General features: G+C 35.9%; 1 protein-coding gene across 3 annotated transcripts; it reads left to right on the top strand.

Annotated features, from left to right (window-relative positions):
- Nucleotides 1–110: 110 nt before the first annotated feature.
- On the top strand, nucleotides 111–19,614 carry LOC115444633 (the record flags this gene model as incomplete). 3 transcript variants are annotated; one of them, XM_037443591.1, is given in 5 exon segments in its annotated part: nucleotides 111–184; nucleotides 728–1,196; nucleotides 16,263–16,413; nucleotides 18,920–19,029; nucleotides 19,453–19,614. In XM_037443591.1, coding segments are annotated over 4 exon segments (873 nt in total), but the record flags the coding sequence as incomplete, so codon positions are not given.
- Between the last annotated feature and the right edge of the window lie 237 nt (nucleotides 19,615–19,851).

The raw sequence follows: 19,851 nt of genomic DNA on the forward strand, positions 1-19,851 counted from the left end.
ATCTAGACATCCCATAGGAAAATTGTGATTATAAATGGCACAACGATCTATTGTAACAATGGATGCCATCTTGTACCATATATGGCGAGCTTATGGCATATTGTATAATGGTTTGATCACGACAGTCGCAGATCGGAATACGTTTAGAATAGTGTGTTGTGATTATATTGAGGCCCTTTTTGCTGTAAGTATTTATAATACTAGTATTCTATGATAATAGGACAATATATGTACTTTCCCGACGACCTACGTCCACTTTTTTTTCTCGGGTAGAAAACGCGTTATCGCTATCATCACTTGGAGGGTGAGTGGAATGGTCATGTTCGTTTCACCGGTCTTACGGCCCAATGTCGACAAACGGGAGTATAGCATCATCGGAGCGAGTCCCTAACCCCTGTATAACTTACACCGGCATACCAACCAAAATAGCTTTGTGCGTAATCCTATGCCTACGCACTGGGAAGGCCATTCTCAAAACACTGAGAAACAGACTTATTATAACAGCATTATTGGCGGCCTTAAGGGAAGAAAAAACCGGGCAATCGCCCGGGGCCTCGCACGTTGCTGTGAAGGACCTTTTTTGTGGGGTGAGTGCCCTCAAGCCCATTTTTTGCCTGGGGCCTCGAGTTGTTTAGAGTCGCTACTGCGCAGCATTGCTCCGTACTTAGCTAAGTGAAGTTTGTGAATACGGGCGTATGCATATACGTATTAATTTCTTTATTTTCAGGTAAACAAAAACGAACAAAATGAAGTTGAATCTATCATCAATGAAGTTGATAATCAAGCTTCTTATTCTACTCATACTGTTTGTGATATTATATTTGATATCAGTGGTATTATACAGCGCGAGATACTGGCCAGATATCTATAATTACGTAAATGCAAACATAACTATAAAACGTATCCCAACTATATCAGAACTAAATCTTACAGAAATCGAAGTAATTTACACTACAGACTACACCACAAATGGTTATGATTATACAACAGACTTCTCTGAAGTTAATAAAAGAGAAGTCGAGGTAGAAGAAGTTAAAGATTATAGTGAACTGCCGACTAGAAGTGTTATAGTTGATTATATTTTTGATGTTGAAGGAAGCACGAAGTATGTCAAAGATATTGTAGATGAGAGTGAACTGGTGAAAGATTTGAATGATGCTGAACTGGTCATTAGAGGACATAAGGGGTTTGATAAGGTAAGTGTTTTTATTATATACAACTGTATAGACAAGCAAGTTCTATTAGTAACGTGACTTAATGTTAGCAATTTCATTTGAATTTTGAACCTTATGCTCATTAATACCAATAATATTAAATTAATGGATGAAACTTTCTTAACATAATTTCGGCCACAGCGGTTAATCTCAACGGAGATCAACCAGGTACGCAGGAGATTTTATAATGCAAATGTGTGCGCGCAATACACAAGTGTACTTTCTGTTCCTTCACTGTCATAGTCTAATGACACAGCAATCCGACATAAACGGAGAGAGATTAGGCGCTGGATCAATTTATACTAGATAAAATATAAGCAGTATAACATTAGATGTATTTTGTAATATATCTTTTAAAAAATGCGTTTTTGGTGGTATTTGTAACAGTGCAGTTTTATTACCAAGTAAACTCAGTGTATGATTTTTAATCTGGAAAAATACTCAAGCAGATTACTAACAAGAGCTAGTATCACAATTAACAAAGACGTCAGCAATCAGAAGTTAGAACGAGAAATTTCAACAAAAATGCTTAATTCAAAACATCTGAAGAAGTTGTCTTTGTTAATGGACTTAATTGGCTGCCGGGTAGCGAACAATTAAATTATGTAACGAGATCTCATGCTATTTACAGTGGAATTGTATATCTTGACTATAGAACTTTGAAACGAGTTGAGATTTTTGAGGTTACTAGATTTATTTATAATTTATTATGACACTGTAGCTGGTGTAACTACTGGACATTATGACTTAACATCTCATGTCTCAGGATGACGAGTGCAGTGGAATACCAAACAATACTTTGTAATTCAAGGTGTTGGATGGTGTTTTTACTATATATGGGCGGTCGTATCGTTAACCATCAGGCGAAAGGCAAGCTCGTTTCGTCATTCAATGCAATAAAAAAAAATGACATGACGGATGTCTGAAACATCCATTTAGCTTTAATTTTCCAGCTAAACTAAGCAAATTCATAAACAAATATACTAATTCAATTTGAATTAGGCATGAAAAAAATAATTAACATGAAGTGTAAAGATTACACTGGTTGTGTTTAATTAATTTCTTACCAGCGGAACGGTGCGGTTTCAGTATTTTGAGAAGCTATCAATTTATGATACATCTAGAAATTTCAACTCCATTTATTTACAATATGTTATCTTTATTTTATTTGTTTATTTTTTTTTATAATGTCATGGATTGATTTCATAAACAATCAATCAAAAACAAATCCATTAAATTGTGGATTCCATGAATCAACTCCTAAAGTACACAAATATATTGATTTGCAACAGACACTATTTCATAACTTAAGAAAAATTTTGGTAGTTCGAAATTTAAGTAAAGACCCAAAATTTATTTATTTTTCGTAAATCTACACATTCCCGTTACTCATGCGCCGAAAAGTGTGGAAGGAATCCTCAAGGCCCTTTGGTTGGCATAAGGCCGTAAACCGTTATTGAAGTTAAGTTACTTTTTGTAATGGTTTATTATGTTATTTATAATGTAGGTTATTACCTAAATAAGGCGGCGACAGCGTATTTTGGTGTGGAACAGACTGGCGACACGAATGTCTTCAAGATCAAAATCCAAGAGCACACACCTCTGACTTATCTAAAAAAAATATGTGTGTATTCTTTGAATTATCGTTTGGTTTAACGGTGAAGGAAAATATCGTGAGGAAATCTGCATACCTGAGAAGTTATAGGAATTCGGTGGTGTGTGAAGTCTACCAATACATACTAGGCCAACGTGGTGGCCTAAGGCTTAATCCGTCTCAGTAGTGGAAGCCCGTGCTCAGCAGCGGGACAGTATATGATACAGGGACAGATATTATTATAATAGACACTGACACCAATGAAATTAGTAACCAATTATAATCGTCATCATCATCAAATCTAGTGATCATAAAATTATTTGTCATAGCTCGTAAAAGAGAGCAAAGCGTGACCAATAAAATAAAAACTCGTACATTGTAAAATATGGAAATAATTTTTTGTACTGACAACGTTCAGTTTAAAACGAAAAAGAAAAATGGTTGTTTTCCTGATCAAGGCATAAGTACTTATGCCAAGCCCTTGAGCCATCATGTCGTGATCTCTGTTAAACATGTTCAACCTTCTTCGTAACGATACTCATTACTTTATATTGTTGAGGTTGTATAAGCAACACAAAAACTCTTTATATTATGTGAACTGGCAGCATATTATTTGACTTTTTGAAATTAGAATAATTAACAATGTCGAGTTATGTGCTATGTGCTTTGTTATCATGGTTGTTTCTGATGTGAAATGTAAAGATTCTATTATATATAAATATTTGGCGGGCTTGCCATTTGATTGTTTAGGCCATGCATCGTTTTCATTATAACCAATTCCTAGTGTAGTTGTATAATGTTTTACCTTCTCATCGGGAAAATGATATTAGTTTTTCTGCTCATTATCAGTTTGGAGTCTGGAACTTGTTTCTAATATGGCGGGCTTGCCTCCTAACACATCACGGGAAGGAATAACCTACAAGATATATTATATATATACTATCGCTTCTACAAAACTTTACTTATTTATACGCCCCTTTATCGCGAAACCCTCGATATAACATGTATGTAATCGATAAAATTCCAAACTAAAAATACCTCGATAATAAGACAGTGACGTTCAGTCGTCATTTTCAACAATCACGTAACGTCAAACTAATCAATACCAATTACTGCATTCTAATTGGTGATAACTGAGCCCGTATTTTCCGGTCTTAATCATCCAAGTTGTAAGGGTTCCGTGAAGATAGACATTTTTTATCGTATTGTCAGTATTTTTAAGTTCAAGGTAGATTGCTTACATCGTATTTTTATACAGTGTTCATTTTTAATCAGTTTCGCCTGCAATTTAGGAGTATGAAGTATTAACTTAGATATTTTGCATGTAATTAAAGCTTTTTTTTATTACGACTATGTTAGATGAATAGGTTTTTTTTATTGTTTTGCATGACGAGACTAGCTTGCCGTTCGCCTGATGGTAAGCTATACGACCGTCCATAAACAGTAGAAACACCATCCACAAATATAAAGTATTGTTTGGTATTCCAGTGCGCTCGCCATCCTGAGACATGAGATGATAAGTCTTATGTCCAGTAGTTACATACAATGTTCTTCAAACAGGAACACAATAGTGACTACACACTGCTGCTTAGCGACAGAAAAAAACATTTCTGTGGTATCTACCCAGGCGGACTCTCACGTATGAGAGACCTACCACTAGTGTAATTTGGCAGTATAAATAGTTTTTTATCGGTTCCTACGTCAGAAGGGGCTAGGGCTTCATTAAAAAAATATTTTGATTTCGTGAAAAGGGAGTAAGCGCCGGTAAAAGCAGATGTACGGAGCGACATAGATGTGAAATAACGACCAAGGTCCTTAAATAGGAAAATATACAAAAAAAAATCTATGATTTATGCATTACTAGCGACCCGCCCCGGCTTTGCACGGGTGCAATATTTCTCCACTATTTAATGGATGTTATTATACACATAAACCTTCCTCTTGAATCACTCTATCTATTAAAAAAAAAACTGCATCAAAACCCGTTGCGTAGTTTTAAAGATTTAAGCATACAAAGGTAGGGACAGAGAAAGCGACTTTGTTTTATACTATGTAGTGATTGCAATAAACATAGAAATATGTTCAAAAACCTGAGCATTTAAATATTAGTAAGATAACATTAAAAACTATAGATAATTATTTAATTACACAGTTTTTTGGTATTTGAATGTCTATTATATTAATTGGCGTTATTTAGTGGATTTGAATACAGTTACTTGGTTGTAGTAACTCAATAGAAAACATTGTTTTTGTTTAGCGAAGACTTAAGTTTGTAAGTAATAGCTTTGAAGATGCGATATGAATATTGTTTTCTAATAATGATTTCTTATGTTTACGTGAATGTTCATTAAAATACAACTACTTTACGGATTTTATTGCGATGTTTATATTATAATTTTCTCCTTGTGTTTCGAAGACTTTGCAACCTTCATGTTCACGGGGCGGACTGAATTGTTGGTTATCCGAGAAGTCAAAAAATATATTTATTAACTGTAAAATCTTATAAGCAGAAATTAAAAATATTGGATCTAAAATAAATACGATTTTATTTGAACAAAATTACAACTGTTATAACTGAATATGCAATTTCGAAAAAGGCACATGTCCGAAAATGTAAAAAATTCAGAAAATGGAAATTATCTAAAGGAACGTAAAAAAATGTTTGGTGTTAGAATTTGGATTTTAATTAGCAATAAAAAAATACAGAAGTTTTGTTGTTATTTGTTATTATATATACATTTATCGATAGAGATCTAGATATTATATTTATGCGTTGTGCCCTTTTCGAAATTGCGTATTAAATTATTTTTAACCAAAAACTAGATTCTCTAAACTAATAATGTTACTTTGTTAATAATATTTTTCATTCCTTATATTCAACGTTACCTTACTGCAGTTATACTATAACAATATGAGGTCATCTAAATTGAAGATTTTGTAGGCAAACAAACAAATATCGAACCTAAATCGTACGCAGTAAGATAACAATTAAATTTTCGTAGCCATTCTTTGTTTTGTATCAAATATATATGTTTTTTACAGTCAGATAGACAACAACGCTCTTGAAAAGATGTACCGTGCAGTGTTTATTTTGTTCATAGTTTTTTCGAATGCGGAGTCTGTGAGAGATTGCTCTTATGTGTCGTGTATAGCAGACTTTTTCCAAACATTTTTTTCAAGTGACACAGTTTCTAATACTCAAAATATAAAGGAAATAAAAGTGGGTGAACTTAAAACTATATTTAGTGATATAACAGACTTGATTAAGAATCAGAAGAATAAAACTGATGAAGTGCTGAAAGATTACGGTAAAACGCAGGTTTTTGTTAAATACGTGACTTTTGATGACGACCATCATGATTTTAAAGGAGCTATAACTGATATCGAAGAAGATAATAAATCAGATGATGATTCTGATTTAATTGGAGAAAGCAAGGAAATAGAATTGAATAATGACTTAAATACCAATTCAACAGAACAGACAACTATAAAGAACGAAGAAGCAACACACAAGACAGAAAGTAAAGTTTCAACAGTAATAGACTTAAATTTTGTCAATTTTGAGAAATCTTTAGGAGATTTGAGAACTAATGAGATTTACGAAGACTTAGACGTTATATATTACGATGATAATTCAACAGATTATCCTATTATAGACTATATAGAGATATATAAAGATACAACTAATGAAGAGAATCTGTATGTACCCACAGAACCTGCTATATCTAATGAAATAGATAAACCTAATGAATTTGTTGAAGTAAAGGACTTTACTAACGAAACTATTGTAAGTAAAACTTTAATAATATAACATTGATACAAACTGCAGTATATATTTTGTACATAAATAATAATAATAATATCAGCCCTGTATTATATACTTACCCACTGCTGGGCACGGCCCTCTACTACTGAGAGGTATTAGGCCTTAGTCCACCACGCTGGCCTAGTACGAATTGGAAGACTTCACATATCCTAGTAAGTTTTATAGAGATCTCGGGTATGCAGGTTTCCTCACGATATTGTCCTTCACCGTTAAAGCAAGCGCTAACTCACAAAGAATACACACATATTTTTTATCAAAAGTCAGAGGTGTGTGCCCTTGGGTTTCGAACCTGTAGACATCCGTCTCGGCAGTCCGTTCCACAACCAATTAGGCTATCGCCACCTTTTACCAATTATGTATATTTTTTTTATTATTTAACAAAATACATAATCTTATTATTAATGTATTATATAAGATTCGTTAATATATTCATTCTCTGTCAGCAAAGGGGTAAGCGGAAGCGTAACTAGCACGATAATTCTTCGAGCTTATTCCTAGCCTATATGGGCCACAAATTGTAATCCCGGTTTACTTTATAATTATTTTATTATAAAATGTGTACAGTAAAACCACATAATTGGCTGGATAGATTCAAAACTGGAAAACACCATAAACCATATTGTTCTTACCAATTTTGTTTCCTAAATAAAATTGAAATAAAATAAAAGGGATTACTTCACGTAAAGAGAAAAATTTATTACTTAAATTAACGCATACAAGCAATTAGAAGTTTTGCATTTTTTCCGCTAATGATATAGCCGACTGTACCTTAACCTATACATTCAAATTAAATTATTTTACGAAGAATATTTCGTAAAATAGTTTAATTTAAATGTCGAACATTCGCGTAAACTTAAGAAATCATTATAACCTATACATAACAAAATATAATATAGAGTCATACTGCGAGTGATTAAAAATTAAAACACGTCAGAATTCAGATATGGCTACTTTCGTCCCATTAACCCGTTTCCTAGATTCGAATTTCAAACAAATGGCTTTTATCTCACCAATCCGACCTCTAACAATTTGAAAAGACATTTTTATAGCATCACCATTCATATTCTAAATATTTCAGCAACATTCCGCGTCTGAGTTCAAAAGCTATTAAAAGCCGGTCGCATCTATCCGTCATTCGTACAATACAGAATTGTTTTTCGAGCGCCGTACAGTGGCATGATTGATTCGCGCGTGTGCTTGTTCGCAGCGAGCCTACTGTTCAGGGTTCAGTCTATGGGCCGGCCCTTATATCGCGGAGCGGAGCACTAAAAAATTACTGTTAAACAATTATCAATATTATGTTCATTGAAATAGGTTTAAGAATCATTGATTTCTCATAAGATTATAAATTAATCACTTAATGAGCAAACTCTTTAACATAGTTATTCTATACAGCCGAGCATTTTACAAAGATTGCATACTATTACAATGAAAAGAAAATTATTAATAACAATGATAACTAAATTACAAATAACAATTTCATAGACATTAATGATATGAGAACATTTTGTTAAATCAACATCAACAATTATTCATAACACTCATCAATATAATAATATTCAAAATCAATTAACATAACAATGTAATGCATTTTATTGTGAATTACTAATAGCTAACAACACATCTTTATAAATCTCGTTATTGTTTAACTATTTATAAAAAAACTGAGTATACAATCATTACACTGTGACCCTTCTAATTCGACGGCGAAAACTTCTACAGAACCATTGAATAGGTAGTTTTATTTGTGACGAAAAGCGAAATATGGCAGCTGCGTACAGCCCAATAATGGCGGTCACTGAACAGGATAAAAACTTATCGAGTTTTTCTTTCTCGGTTGATAACACAATGTATAATAAATACATACTATGTAGACAAACTATTATGTATATTTCTCTGGCTGTATCAGAGATGTCTTTCTTTCCATTGATGCAAACATAAAAAAAATGTAAGTATAAAAAATATCCCCTTGTTAATAAACGTTATTTATCTAAGGACGGAGCATTCTTGTGATAACAAGCCTGTTTCTCAGCTTTGTTTATCTGACAGCTTGCTGTTTGTTCAGCTTTGTTTATCTGACAGCCAATTAGATTAAAGTCTTATCTCAATATTAGCCAATCACAACGGCCCTATGTCTACGCAATGCGAAGGCGGCCATGCCGTCAGCACTGAGAAATAGACTTGTTAGCAATGCTCCGTCCTTAATCACAACGGCCCTATGTCTACGCACTGCGAAGGCGGCCATGCCGTCTGTATTGAAAAACAGACTTGTTAGCAATGCTCCTTAGATAAATAACGTTTATAAATAAGGGGGTATATGTATATTGTACAAGTACGTCGCGATGGCCTAGTTCGGAGTGAAACGGAGTGTCGAGATCTTAATATAATTGTAAAATGTAGGTAGATATTGTAACTGACTTTGTATGACCAACACCTCGTTCCTCCCCGTGACCACGAAGGCTGCAGTCTTTGAAATGTCGGGAGAAAATTAGAATATAAAAACAGCAATAAAATCCGCTAAATAATTTTACTTCAATGTCTATATATATCATGTCTATGTATGTCATTCGTGTAAATATAACTTAGTACCAACTTTCGAATAAAAATGGATTAATCAACAAAATCGGTTCACCCAGTCAAAATTCTGATGTAAAATATAGGTTGAAGTCATCATAGTTGACAACATTTTAAGAGTTTTCTGACTTATCTCCGAAGTTAAGGGTTCAATAACAATGAAATTATACAGAACGTCATTTTATAATATCAGCCCTGTATTAAATACTGGCCCACTGTTGGGCACGGGCCTCTTCTGCTACTGAGAGGGATTAGGCCTTAGTCCACCACGCTGGCCTAGTGCGGATTGGTAGACTTCACACACCTTCGAAAATTCCTATATGAGGTATGCAGGTTTCCTCACGATGTATTCCTTCACCGTTAAAGCAAGCGATAATTCACAAACAATACACACATAATTATTTTTAGAAAAAATCAGAGGTTCCCTTGGGATTTGAACCTGCGGACATTCGTTTCGGCAGTCCGTTCCTCACCCAATTAGGCTATCGCTTTTTTTACTGTTAAGTAACCCACTTCCCTATGTCTAAAATATTTGAACAAACAAAGCCAGTGTGTACGTTCAGTGAAGCTATCATGCCGTGTTATCAAACACTATTGCGGAGGTCATCGCCGTATACGTTCTACGGATGCGGTAGTGTAGACAATCAAATTAGCATCGTATTGTTATGACGCCTTGGTGTCAATTTACATTGTATTTATAAGCTGATCAGGAAAAAAAAATCTCATTATGTCGTGAAGTATGAAATTAATTTCTTGTACTCACAGCGTTAATTTAAAAACATTGACATATATTCTATAGACACGGACGTCCATATAAACTATTCGTTCAAAATATGAACTAAAATGGCAATCAAAACGTCAATATAACCTATTTATTCATTTGAACAACAAATAATTTCCTTATTTGACTAATATTTTTTATTCACATCCAGATTTACACTTAAACTCGAGTTCTTATATTATGAAGGCCTATCCGTACACCCGTACACGCTGTCAATGTTGAAATCATACTGAACTCATGTGTACGGATTGCAGTATAGTTGAGTTGAACACAATGAGTGTACGGAACGCCAGATCTAGTACGTAGTATATATATATTGACGTTCTAAAACGAAAAAGTATAGGTGGATACATATCCATAAGAGAATATATCAAGGAAGGTTTTTATTTTGAAGGTTATGCTATAATGATACTAGTTTACGCATAGCCAGATCCTAAAATGGTGAGCGAAAGTTTGATAAACTTTATTTATATACTCTACCAAAAATTATAACACTAAAAATACTCTAATTTGCCTTACAGTGACCTTTGATACAGATCAAAATCATTGTCTTATACAGATGAGACAATGATCTTTATGTAAATTTACTTATTGATTTTTTTTCAAATGCCAGTCAAGACATAAAAATTTGGTCAGTTTCCTTATATGTTTTCCTGTACCTACAGCGGTCAAAGTAGCCTTAATATTCCATCGCAAAAAACGTTCTGTTCAGCACCAGTATAAGGTAAAGAAGAAGATGTGGCGATAGCCTAGTTGGGTGTGGAACGCACTGCCGAGACGAATGTCCGCAGGTTCGGATCCCAAGGGCTCAAACCTCTGACTTTTCTAAAGTTATATGTGTATACTTTGTGAACTATCGCTTGTTTTAACGGTGAAGGAAAACTTTGTGAGGAAACCTGCACACCTGAGAAATTGTCTAAGAATTTGAGGGTGTGTGAATTGTATTATTACAGGGCTGAAATTATTATTATTTATATTGTCATATTTCTATTTTTTTTTATTTAAGACGCAAAAACCGAGAAAAATTAGTACCATGATTACAATTGTATAAATACGAAATAAAACCAAATTGTTTTCCTTATTGATATAACTTCGAACATACTAGATGTAAAACTTCGCAAGATTTCCGCGCGCTAATAATACGCAAAATCAAGAACAATCATTACAATTTTATAAATAAAAAAAAAATTAAAACAATTTTTTCATCTTATCCATATAACTTCGTAGATCCTAGACAAAACCTCACAAGATCTCCGCGCAGTAATTATGAAGAAAAAAACTCCTTTTTGCCATCCTCCACCACGATTACAAATAGATTAACCTCGCGTTTGCTCGTGTGTTTTTATGATATTAAGGTCAAATACGAACAGTACCGGTTTAAAGTACTTGTCACACCACGGGCGATGAAGCGACGTAGTATCAAACATTTTCTCGCTCAAGAAACTTAATAGATGTAGAACGCGTGAATGAAAATATACGGGGTTGATTTTTGAGATGGGAACTACCTCAACTAGTGTAGGTACAAGAAAACCGTTATAGGCGACTGTCCATCATTATTGAAGACAATAAGAATTGTATTCACAGATCTTAAAAAAATAACGGCCATCAAGTAAATAGGTAATTTATGTAAAACTTTTTTTTATGCCAACCGATCATGTTGCTTATAAGGATCAACAGATTACAGGACCATTAGAGGTCTGAGAACTTTTAAGGTCAGAAATTTCAAAAAATAATCTCAATACATTATGAAATGCAATTTTAATTAGCTTTTAAACATTACAAAACTATTTATTCACTATCGTCTAATTCACAAATGGAATAAAAATGTATTCAGATATATACTTGCTTCTCCATGCTCGCTAACTCTTGTCTAATTTCTAGATCTATTAATGAATGACATCTATTCGCTGCTCGTTTATCGTTGGCCGTGGGACAGGTTCCTTATAAAACAAAAATGGCTTGATGTCTTACTGTTATCTTACTACTTACATATGTTGTGTTTGTTATGTTTACGTTTGAAATGCAGAAACAGCTGAATGGATTTGGATGAATTTTGGCCTATAGATATATCAATTATCACATACACACACTCACGCGTTTTATCACCGAATCTGCTTTCTGCTGGTGAAAGGATATATTTTATATCCGTTCGGATAGCGACTACAGTACACAAGGTGTTAAAACCATAGTGGCCCAGGTAAGTGTGTCTCGTTCCGGGTTCAGCTTGTATAAATCCGGTTCCAACCGGCCGGCATAATTGTGTTGTCTGTCGAGGGGTAATCATCTCTCGTCAGTCGACATTTTATTGGACCCCACTCCACATACCATCAGGTGCAGTGGGGTTACTATGTCGGGCAGATATAAAAATAAAAGCTGTAGGCGGAAGCGTGACGAGCACTTTCCTACCGCCATATCGGGGAAAAATTTCAGACGCCAGGTCTGAGAAGAAGAGGCCAATACTACCCGACCTGGATCGAGTCCGCACCGCAGTCGTACCGTAACACACAACTATCTAATTATAAACGTCCTTTCCTTGAGGTTAAAATGCCTCCTGCATTATTTTGTCTCCCGCTTTGCTAAAGAGGAAAGTAGACAATTAATATTTCCAACTCCTCCCTATCTTTCTATTTGATTAATGTCGTTGCGGGATAATAATAAATTAGTGTTCCCTGAGACTCGCCGAGCTTCACTGCTTGGTGTCAACGCGTACCACTGCTGATCTTGGCTTACAGGAGTTATAGTGGTGGATGTGTGGGAAAGTCTCTGTTTCTATACCGATTCACTACGCGAACGATGAAGTCATTGTCGTCACTGATAGTAACATCCTGGTTCATACGCTCCATTTTATCCCTAAAAGTACACACAGGGACATTATCCCTGGTAAAAGCCGTTACAGACGATCGGAGCCGTCAACAATACCTAGTTTAAAACATATTTAACTAGTCGACCCGGCAGACGTTGTCCCGTCTTAACTATGAATTTGCAGCGCGCATTCTGTCAATCGCTGACAGTTATTTCAAACAATTGACATGTATATAAAATTAATATTTCTGTTAAGTTTTCTTAAATTATCTAATATTCCGCGTAATTTTTTGATTTTTTTTATTTCATAAGAACCTTTTCCTGACAATAACAAACACATAAAAAAAATATGTGAAATCGGTCCAGCCGTTCACGCGTGATGGCGTAACCAAGGGAAACAGGGATTCATTTTTATATAAATAGATAAAACAAATATACGTATCCGAAAATAGCCCGAATAAATTGTTTGATGTGTAAACATTTCAGTAACCCATGTATAATTAACACTTGAAGCGTTCTGCGGGAGGTTACTATGAAACATTTTATTATAAACGTGTCAGAAACTCCGCTAGAGGTTGTCCTGGATATTGACCTACGGCTGGTCATCGTCTTCTGTATTGAGAGGAGGGTGGGATATTGAACCCTATTCCGTCGCATTAGAATGTTCCAAAAATGCGATTGTCGATGTTTAAGTTTGATGTTTATGATCGAGAGGCCAATGCAGTTATTTGTTAGTCTCAACCAATCCCAATAAAACTACAAGGAGTCGTGACGTGTTTTTTTGCCACATCTGGCAAACCACACCACACTAGGTTATTTTAACATTGCTTTAATAAATGTTTTAAAAGTCTAAGATTTATTATGTTTACGCGAACGTTAGAACATCGAAATAACTAAATAAATGGAAAATATAAATCACTGGTGTGATGTAAGAGTCCGCCTGAGTAGGTACCACCAAAATGTCTATTTCTGTTGCCAAGTAGCAGTGTTTAGTCACTGTTGTGTGCCGGTTTGAAGGACATTGTAGTCAGTGTAACTACTGAACATAATAAGACTTAACATCTCATGTTTCAGGATGGCAAGCGCAGTGAAATAAAAATGAGTACTTTATAATTTAAGGTGTTGGATGGTGTTTCTTCTGTTTATGGGCGGTCGTATTGCTTACCATCAGGCGAACGGCAGGCTCGTCTCGTCATTCAAATACATAAAAAGTGATTAAAAAAATAAAACAAATTTTATTGTCCAGGCTTGGAAAAGTCGAAAGTAAAAAAAAAACGCGATATCCGAAAATTTGCTTCATTTCTAAGTCGATTAGCCTCCATCGATGTACAGTCACTCACATAAGTATTGAACAAATTCAAAACTGCAAATCGATTATGTTTTTTTGTGTACTTGCCCACATTTTTCTTCACAAAAATAATGACTTCAAACAACGAAAAAAATGTTTCAATTAAACATAGCGCGACGATTTGAAGTTTTGAATTTGCTGACTGTACACGCAGCAAATCAAGCACATTTCTGTCAATTGTCGAGGGACGTAACTCGTTAGAAACAGGGTATGTGGACTGTTCACGGTAAAGCTGGCGTGTGCGTGACCGTTGTCGCTAAGCGACAGATTCCCCTGCCTTTATGTACCCTGGTGCTATAGACGGCTTTATCGACGTTCCTTTTTGTAGCCTACTAAAGTTCTATTCTGCTAATCTGTCGTAAATGCATCGGGCTCAACTATTTAATGTCTCATAGGACCTATACGTTTATAGTAATTCTAATAATTAATAAGTGAATAAAATTATTTTTTTTCTAACTCTACCCTTTTTCGTTTTTGGACTACCGTGCATTTACTACCAACTCGATTGTTTCATTCCATAAAAAAACTTGACAGGTTTAAAGTTTCAACGTCATATTTTCGTAGTAGGTAAGTGTTGTTCGGCCTAAACAAATATCTTAATTTCACCAGGCGGTCGGAAAGCAATTATCTCCTTCAAATATTTACAGCACCTTTGATAGGAAATTAACATGATGTGTTTCATCATTTTGTGTTCAAGTGACTATTGGTTAGGGTTACAAGTTGGATTCTGCAAATTACTCGAAATAAAAACTGTTTATTTATGTGTTTATTTGGTATGGTTTATTTATGTGTTTTAAAGTTTTTAATCCTATATTCAAATTGGTATAATGTAACACAATTGCTATAAAAATCTTTTTATAAGTCTTTATTTGAGTAGGGTATAATTGAATATGCAATTTCAAAAAGGGCACATCACATAAGTATATATATAATATCTAGATCTATATGGAGAAATATATATCTAACAAATAACAACAAAACTTCTGTATTTTTTTATTGTTAATTGAACCCAAATTCTAACCCAAAAATAAAAATATTGTTTACACTACTTTAGAAAATTTCAATTTCCGAAACTTTTACATTTTCGGACATTTGGCCTTTTCGAAATTGCATGTTCAATTTCATATAGGTTGTATGTATACCTTATAATTTTTATTTTTCTAATACCTAAAAAATACAGACTTGCTGGCATTCCGATTTATCCCAATATATCTTGGAGAAACATAAAACGCGCCATATTACATTTGAGATGAAAGTTTGCACCTTCAATTTCGATTTATAAAAACCTTTTTATTTCCCGCCATTTTTAACGCCATAATCGCTGTAATTGTTTATTCACAACCATAAACAGCTATCCAAAATGGCGGATGGGCGGGAAATTAGAATTTTTAATTTTAATATGAGCCCCTCACCGTTCCGCGTAAATTATGGATTGTGCGAGGGAAAAATAATGGGGATTTTAAAATTTTTATTGCGGCTCAAATAACTGAAATTAATGTTTTGTAAAATGTGCCAGCGTGATTACGGGAAGGCTTTAAAATCTGTTATTTTATGACAAAAATATAATAATAAGCACGTAATAATGGTTTCGTTTCTTTAAAAAAGTATATAATTTAATTATATAAAGCCTTTGTTCGCTGTAGTATTATTATTGGAATTAATTAAATATTCTGCGAAGGTATAATTGTGCGATTACTGGAATGAAAAGATTTCTTTATTTTAAAACGAACTCAAATACTCACGTCTTTTATCCCCAAAGGGCTATTCGCTAACGGTGCACTCACTTTTCACCGTGTGATTTCCGTCCTATGATGTGATATGTTTCGACCCCGAGCCTATCGCTATATGGGATATAAATTCCGATCTCTGGGGTAAAAGTTACTAGTTACTCGTTTTTCTGCTCAATATCAGACCGGAATCTAAAATTAGTATCCGATGTGGCGATATCCTCGCCGCCTATCATATCATGGGACGGAACACACTTGGCGGAAAGTGAGTGCCTTGGTGCGCCTCTGAATACTCCTTCGGGGATAAATTCTTGTTCTTTTGATTCTTAGCGTTGTATCATTATTGTTTATTACCATCAGTCTTTTTTAATATCGTGAAACACATTTCATTTCCAGGCAGCCATCACGAAAAGCAATATGGAAGAAGAGAACCTGGCTATCGTCGTCTCCTGGATAGCAACAATTTTCTTAAAGAACGACCAGAATACCGGACAATTTGACTACTACTGCGACGGAGCTTTACTGTCAAATAAAGCCGTTCTTACTGGTAAGGAATCATTGATATTTCCTCTCTCTCTCTCTCTCAGTCGGCTCTTCATTACTGAGGATCCCATCTAAGGTCATACAGTAATCTTCTCCACGAGGCGCGATCTTCGGCTTGGTGCACCGCTATGAACATTGGCACATTTAGGGAGTTGGCGACCTGGTCCGGCCAGCGCTTCGGATTACGCCCTCTTGGTCGCTTGCCTTTGAGATGGCCGATGAGTACCAACTTCTCCAAGTTGTCTGGTTTCCGTCGCGCTATATGTCCAAAATATTTTAAAATACGATTGAGACAGACGCAGGATAGCCTCTTTTGACGTTCCAGCTTGAGCTCATTTGACATTTTCTAGCGCCTACGAAACATACCGAAATTTTTTTTATGGCTTGTTTTAAATTCGAACCGGTAGTTCTTGAGATTAACGCGTTCAAACATACAAACAAATAACCCCTTCAGCTTTATATAATAGCAATTAGATGAGTGGCGATAGCCTAGTTGGGAGCGGAATGGACTGCCGAGATGAATGTCCGCAGGTTCAAATCCTAAGGCCATAAAAATTATAGTTCGCTTTAACGGTTAATGAAAACAACGCAAGGAATCTCTTATACTTAAGTTCTCTATAGAATTTTGCGGGTATGAGAAGTCTATCCAGTCGCACTAGGTCAGCGCGGTGGACTAAGGCCTAATCCCTCATAGTATTAGAGGCCCGTGCCCAGCAGTAGGACAGTATATAATACAGGGCTGATACTATTATGCTCAAAACACATACCACCATTTACAAATCAGTGACTGAAGATTTTCATTTTCGCATAAAGTTTCGAGATTCCCCTTCAATTCTAAATGTCTCTCGCAAAAAACGAGAATGATTAAAAGGAAGTAAAAGACAATTGTCTGACACCTCGCAATTCCGGGGAGCGTCTCGGCGGAATTAAAATTACGTCAAAGGGAGGATTTTGTGCCCCGTGTTAGGGATCAATTGGCGTTTCGAATTAGATTTTAATCTTCGTTCAATATTTATAAGGATTTGTGCTATACCCCGAGAAAAGACTGTGTTGTATTTACGTATTAGTCTATGATGGACAAAGGCCTCTTCGAGATCCTTCCATGAATCGCACGCTAAGAGGCCGGTATATTTGTGTCAATGGTTGAGGAGTAATCATCTCTTGTCAGTCGACGTTCTATTGGACCCTACTCCGTTTACCATCAGGTGCTGCGAGGTCTATTTGCCGTGCCTGTTTAATAAAATAACTACAGAACCCATGTCGATAATCCTGTTCACCCTTGGACATTTTTTCTTCCTCCCCAGTGCCAAGGCAGCTGGAGTACTAATTCGATTATTCCCCCCTACATCCGCTCCGCTGTCTACGACTAACGACATTTCCGGTTGCATGATAATTATTTATTAACTGCTTTTGACTCTGATTTTAACCTTAGATGTAGAGAATGAGCGAGGAAATTCGATTTAACTGTAACATGCAAGTAGTTTGTTACGCGTTTAATTTAGTTTACGAGTTTTTCTTGCCAGAGTTTGTCTTGGTAGATACCTAGTAGTGTAGCTTGCCATAAAGGGGCCCAATGTAAATTTATTTTGGGGGCTCTTCAGAGCAGTGCGAGCTTTTGGGCGCCCCCTTAGTTTAAATGAATTGAATCCCTCCAAGCCGAGTTTCGGCCACGGCGGCCAATCTCAACGGAGATCAGCCAGGTACGCAGGAGATATTATAGTGCACAAGTGTGTGCGCAATACACGGGTGCACTCTCTGTTCCTTCACTCACATAGTTCGATGAGAGGGCAATCCGACATGACCGGAGAGAGATGATGATGAGATTATACCCCTTAGTTTTAAGTAGGTATGGGCCAATAGGGGCCCCAAAACTCGGGGGCCTGTATCACAAATACGGCTGGTACAGCGGCAGCTACGCCCCTGTAGATACCGCTACAGTAGCTTCTGCTGGCAACTGATGTTGTGATAGAGTTTGCAGGTCATTTAAGCCCAGTGGCGTAGTTGTAATTGTACGCGGTATGAGTACGACTACCAAGCTGAGGTCCTGGGTTTGAAACCCGGGTCCAAATAAATGTGACTGAGTATTTCTCTCTAAACAATTACTCAGTCGCAGCTCGGAGTCAGGAAGTTGACGGTGGGATACTCCCGTGCCTCGGAAAGCACCTAAAAGCGTTGGTTGGTACTTCGCTGATCCCCGTTGAGATTGGCCGTGGTCGAAATTTATTTACGAAGAATTTACTCTGCATTAACAATAATAATTCAGCCCTGTATTACATTACTACTGAAGGGGATTAGGCCTTAGTCCATCACGTTGACCTAGTGCGGACTGGCAGACTTCACATATCCTCAAAAATCTCATAGAGAACTTCTCAGGTATGGAGGTTGGTAGTAATTGGATATTTGATAAACCAACCAGAAATAATATTAATGATCTACGCCTTCTATCTCTGCTTATCCTTACACAGGAACATTTACGTGATAACTGAAATACATATTTCATTTATTTCTAGGTGCTAGATGCGTCAATGTCAACAATTCAACAGTCAATCCTGAAGATCTTCTTGTCGTGGTTGGGAAGAAGGCTTTGAGTGGAACAGGACCCAAAGAAAAGACCTACAGGGTATGTTTTATCTAACTATTAACTAACTGATGTTAGTAACTTCAACCGAGGTACAACCTGGTGCAGTTACTGATGGTACTTACTAGTGGTAGGTCTTATATGTGAGAGTCCGCCTGGGTAGGTATCACCGCTATGTCTATTTCGGCCGCCAAGCAGCAGTGTGTAGTCTTATTGTCTTTTGGATTGAAGGAAATTGTAGCCAGTGTAACTAGAGATAATAAGACTTAGCATCTCATGTCTCAGGATGGCGAGCGCAGTGGAATACCAAACAGTACTTTGTAATTTAAGGTGGATGGTCTTTTTATTGTTTATGGGCGTCCGTATCGCTTAGCATCAGGCGAACGGCAAGCTCACCTAATCATACACATTTTGAAAGTCGGTTATTACCTTCAGTAAATGTATAAATTAATATTATTTTTGCAGATAATAAAAGTAATTCCTCACGAAAACTTTACGATTGAGAATCCAGTGGCGAATGATCTTGCAATATTGATGCTAGAGGAGCCGGTTGTGTTCAACGTTGACGTTCGACCAGCAAACATCAGCTTGGAGATGGATTTTGATGCTAATGTGGAGAAAAGTGCTGTGAGTGATATAGTTTACTTTGCTCATCTAAGTTAATCCCTGTGGTTTATAAGGTTCTGGGATCGATTCCCGGATGGGGCTTTGTAAGTTTTATGGAATCCGTACCTCAAAAGGAGCCGTTATAAAATCATTTTGTTGTGCGTCAGTCAGTCAGGTCCGGTATTTCAGGAACGTTTAAAGGTATCAAGTTGAAATTTATATCAAAAACGACATTTTTTCGCGACACTAAATTGTATC

The sequence above is a fragment of the Manduca sexta genome, chromosome 5, assembly GCF_014839805.1.
Source record: "Manduca sexta isolate Smith_Timp_Sample1 chromosome 5, JHU_Msex_v1.0, whole genome shotgun sequence".
Lineage (NCBI taxonomy): Eukaryota > Metazoa > Arthropoda > Insecta > Lepidoptera > Sphingidae > Manduca > Manduca sexta.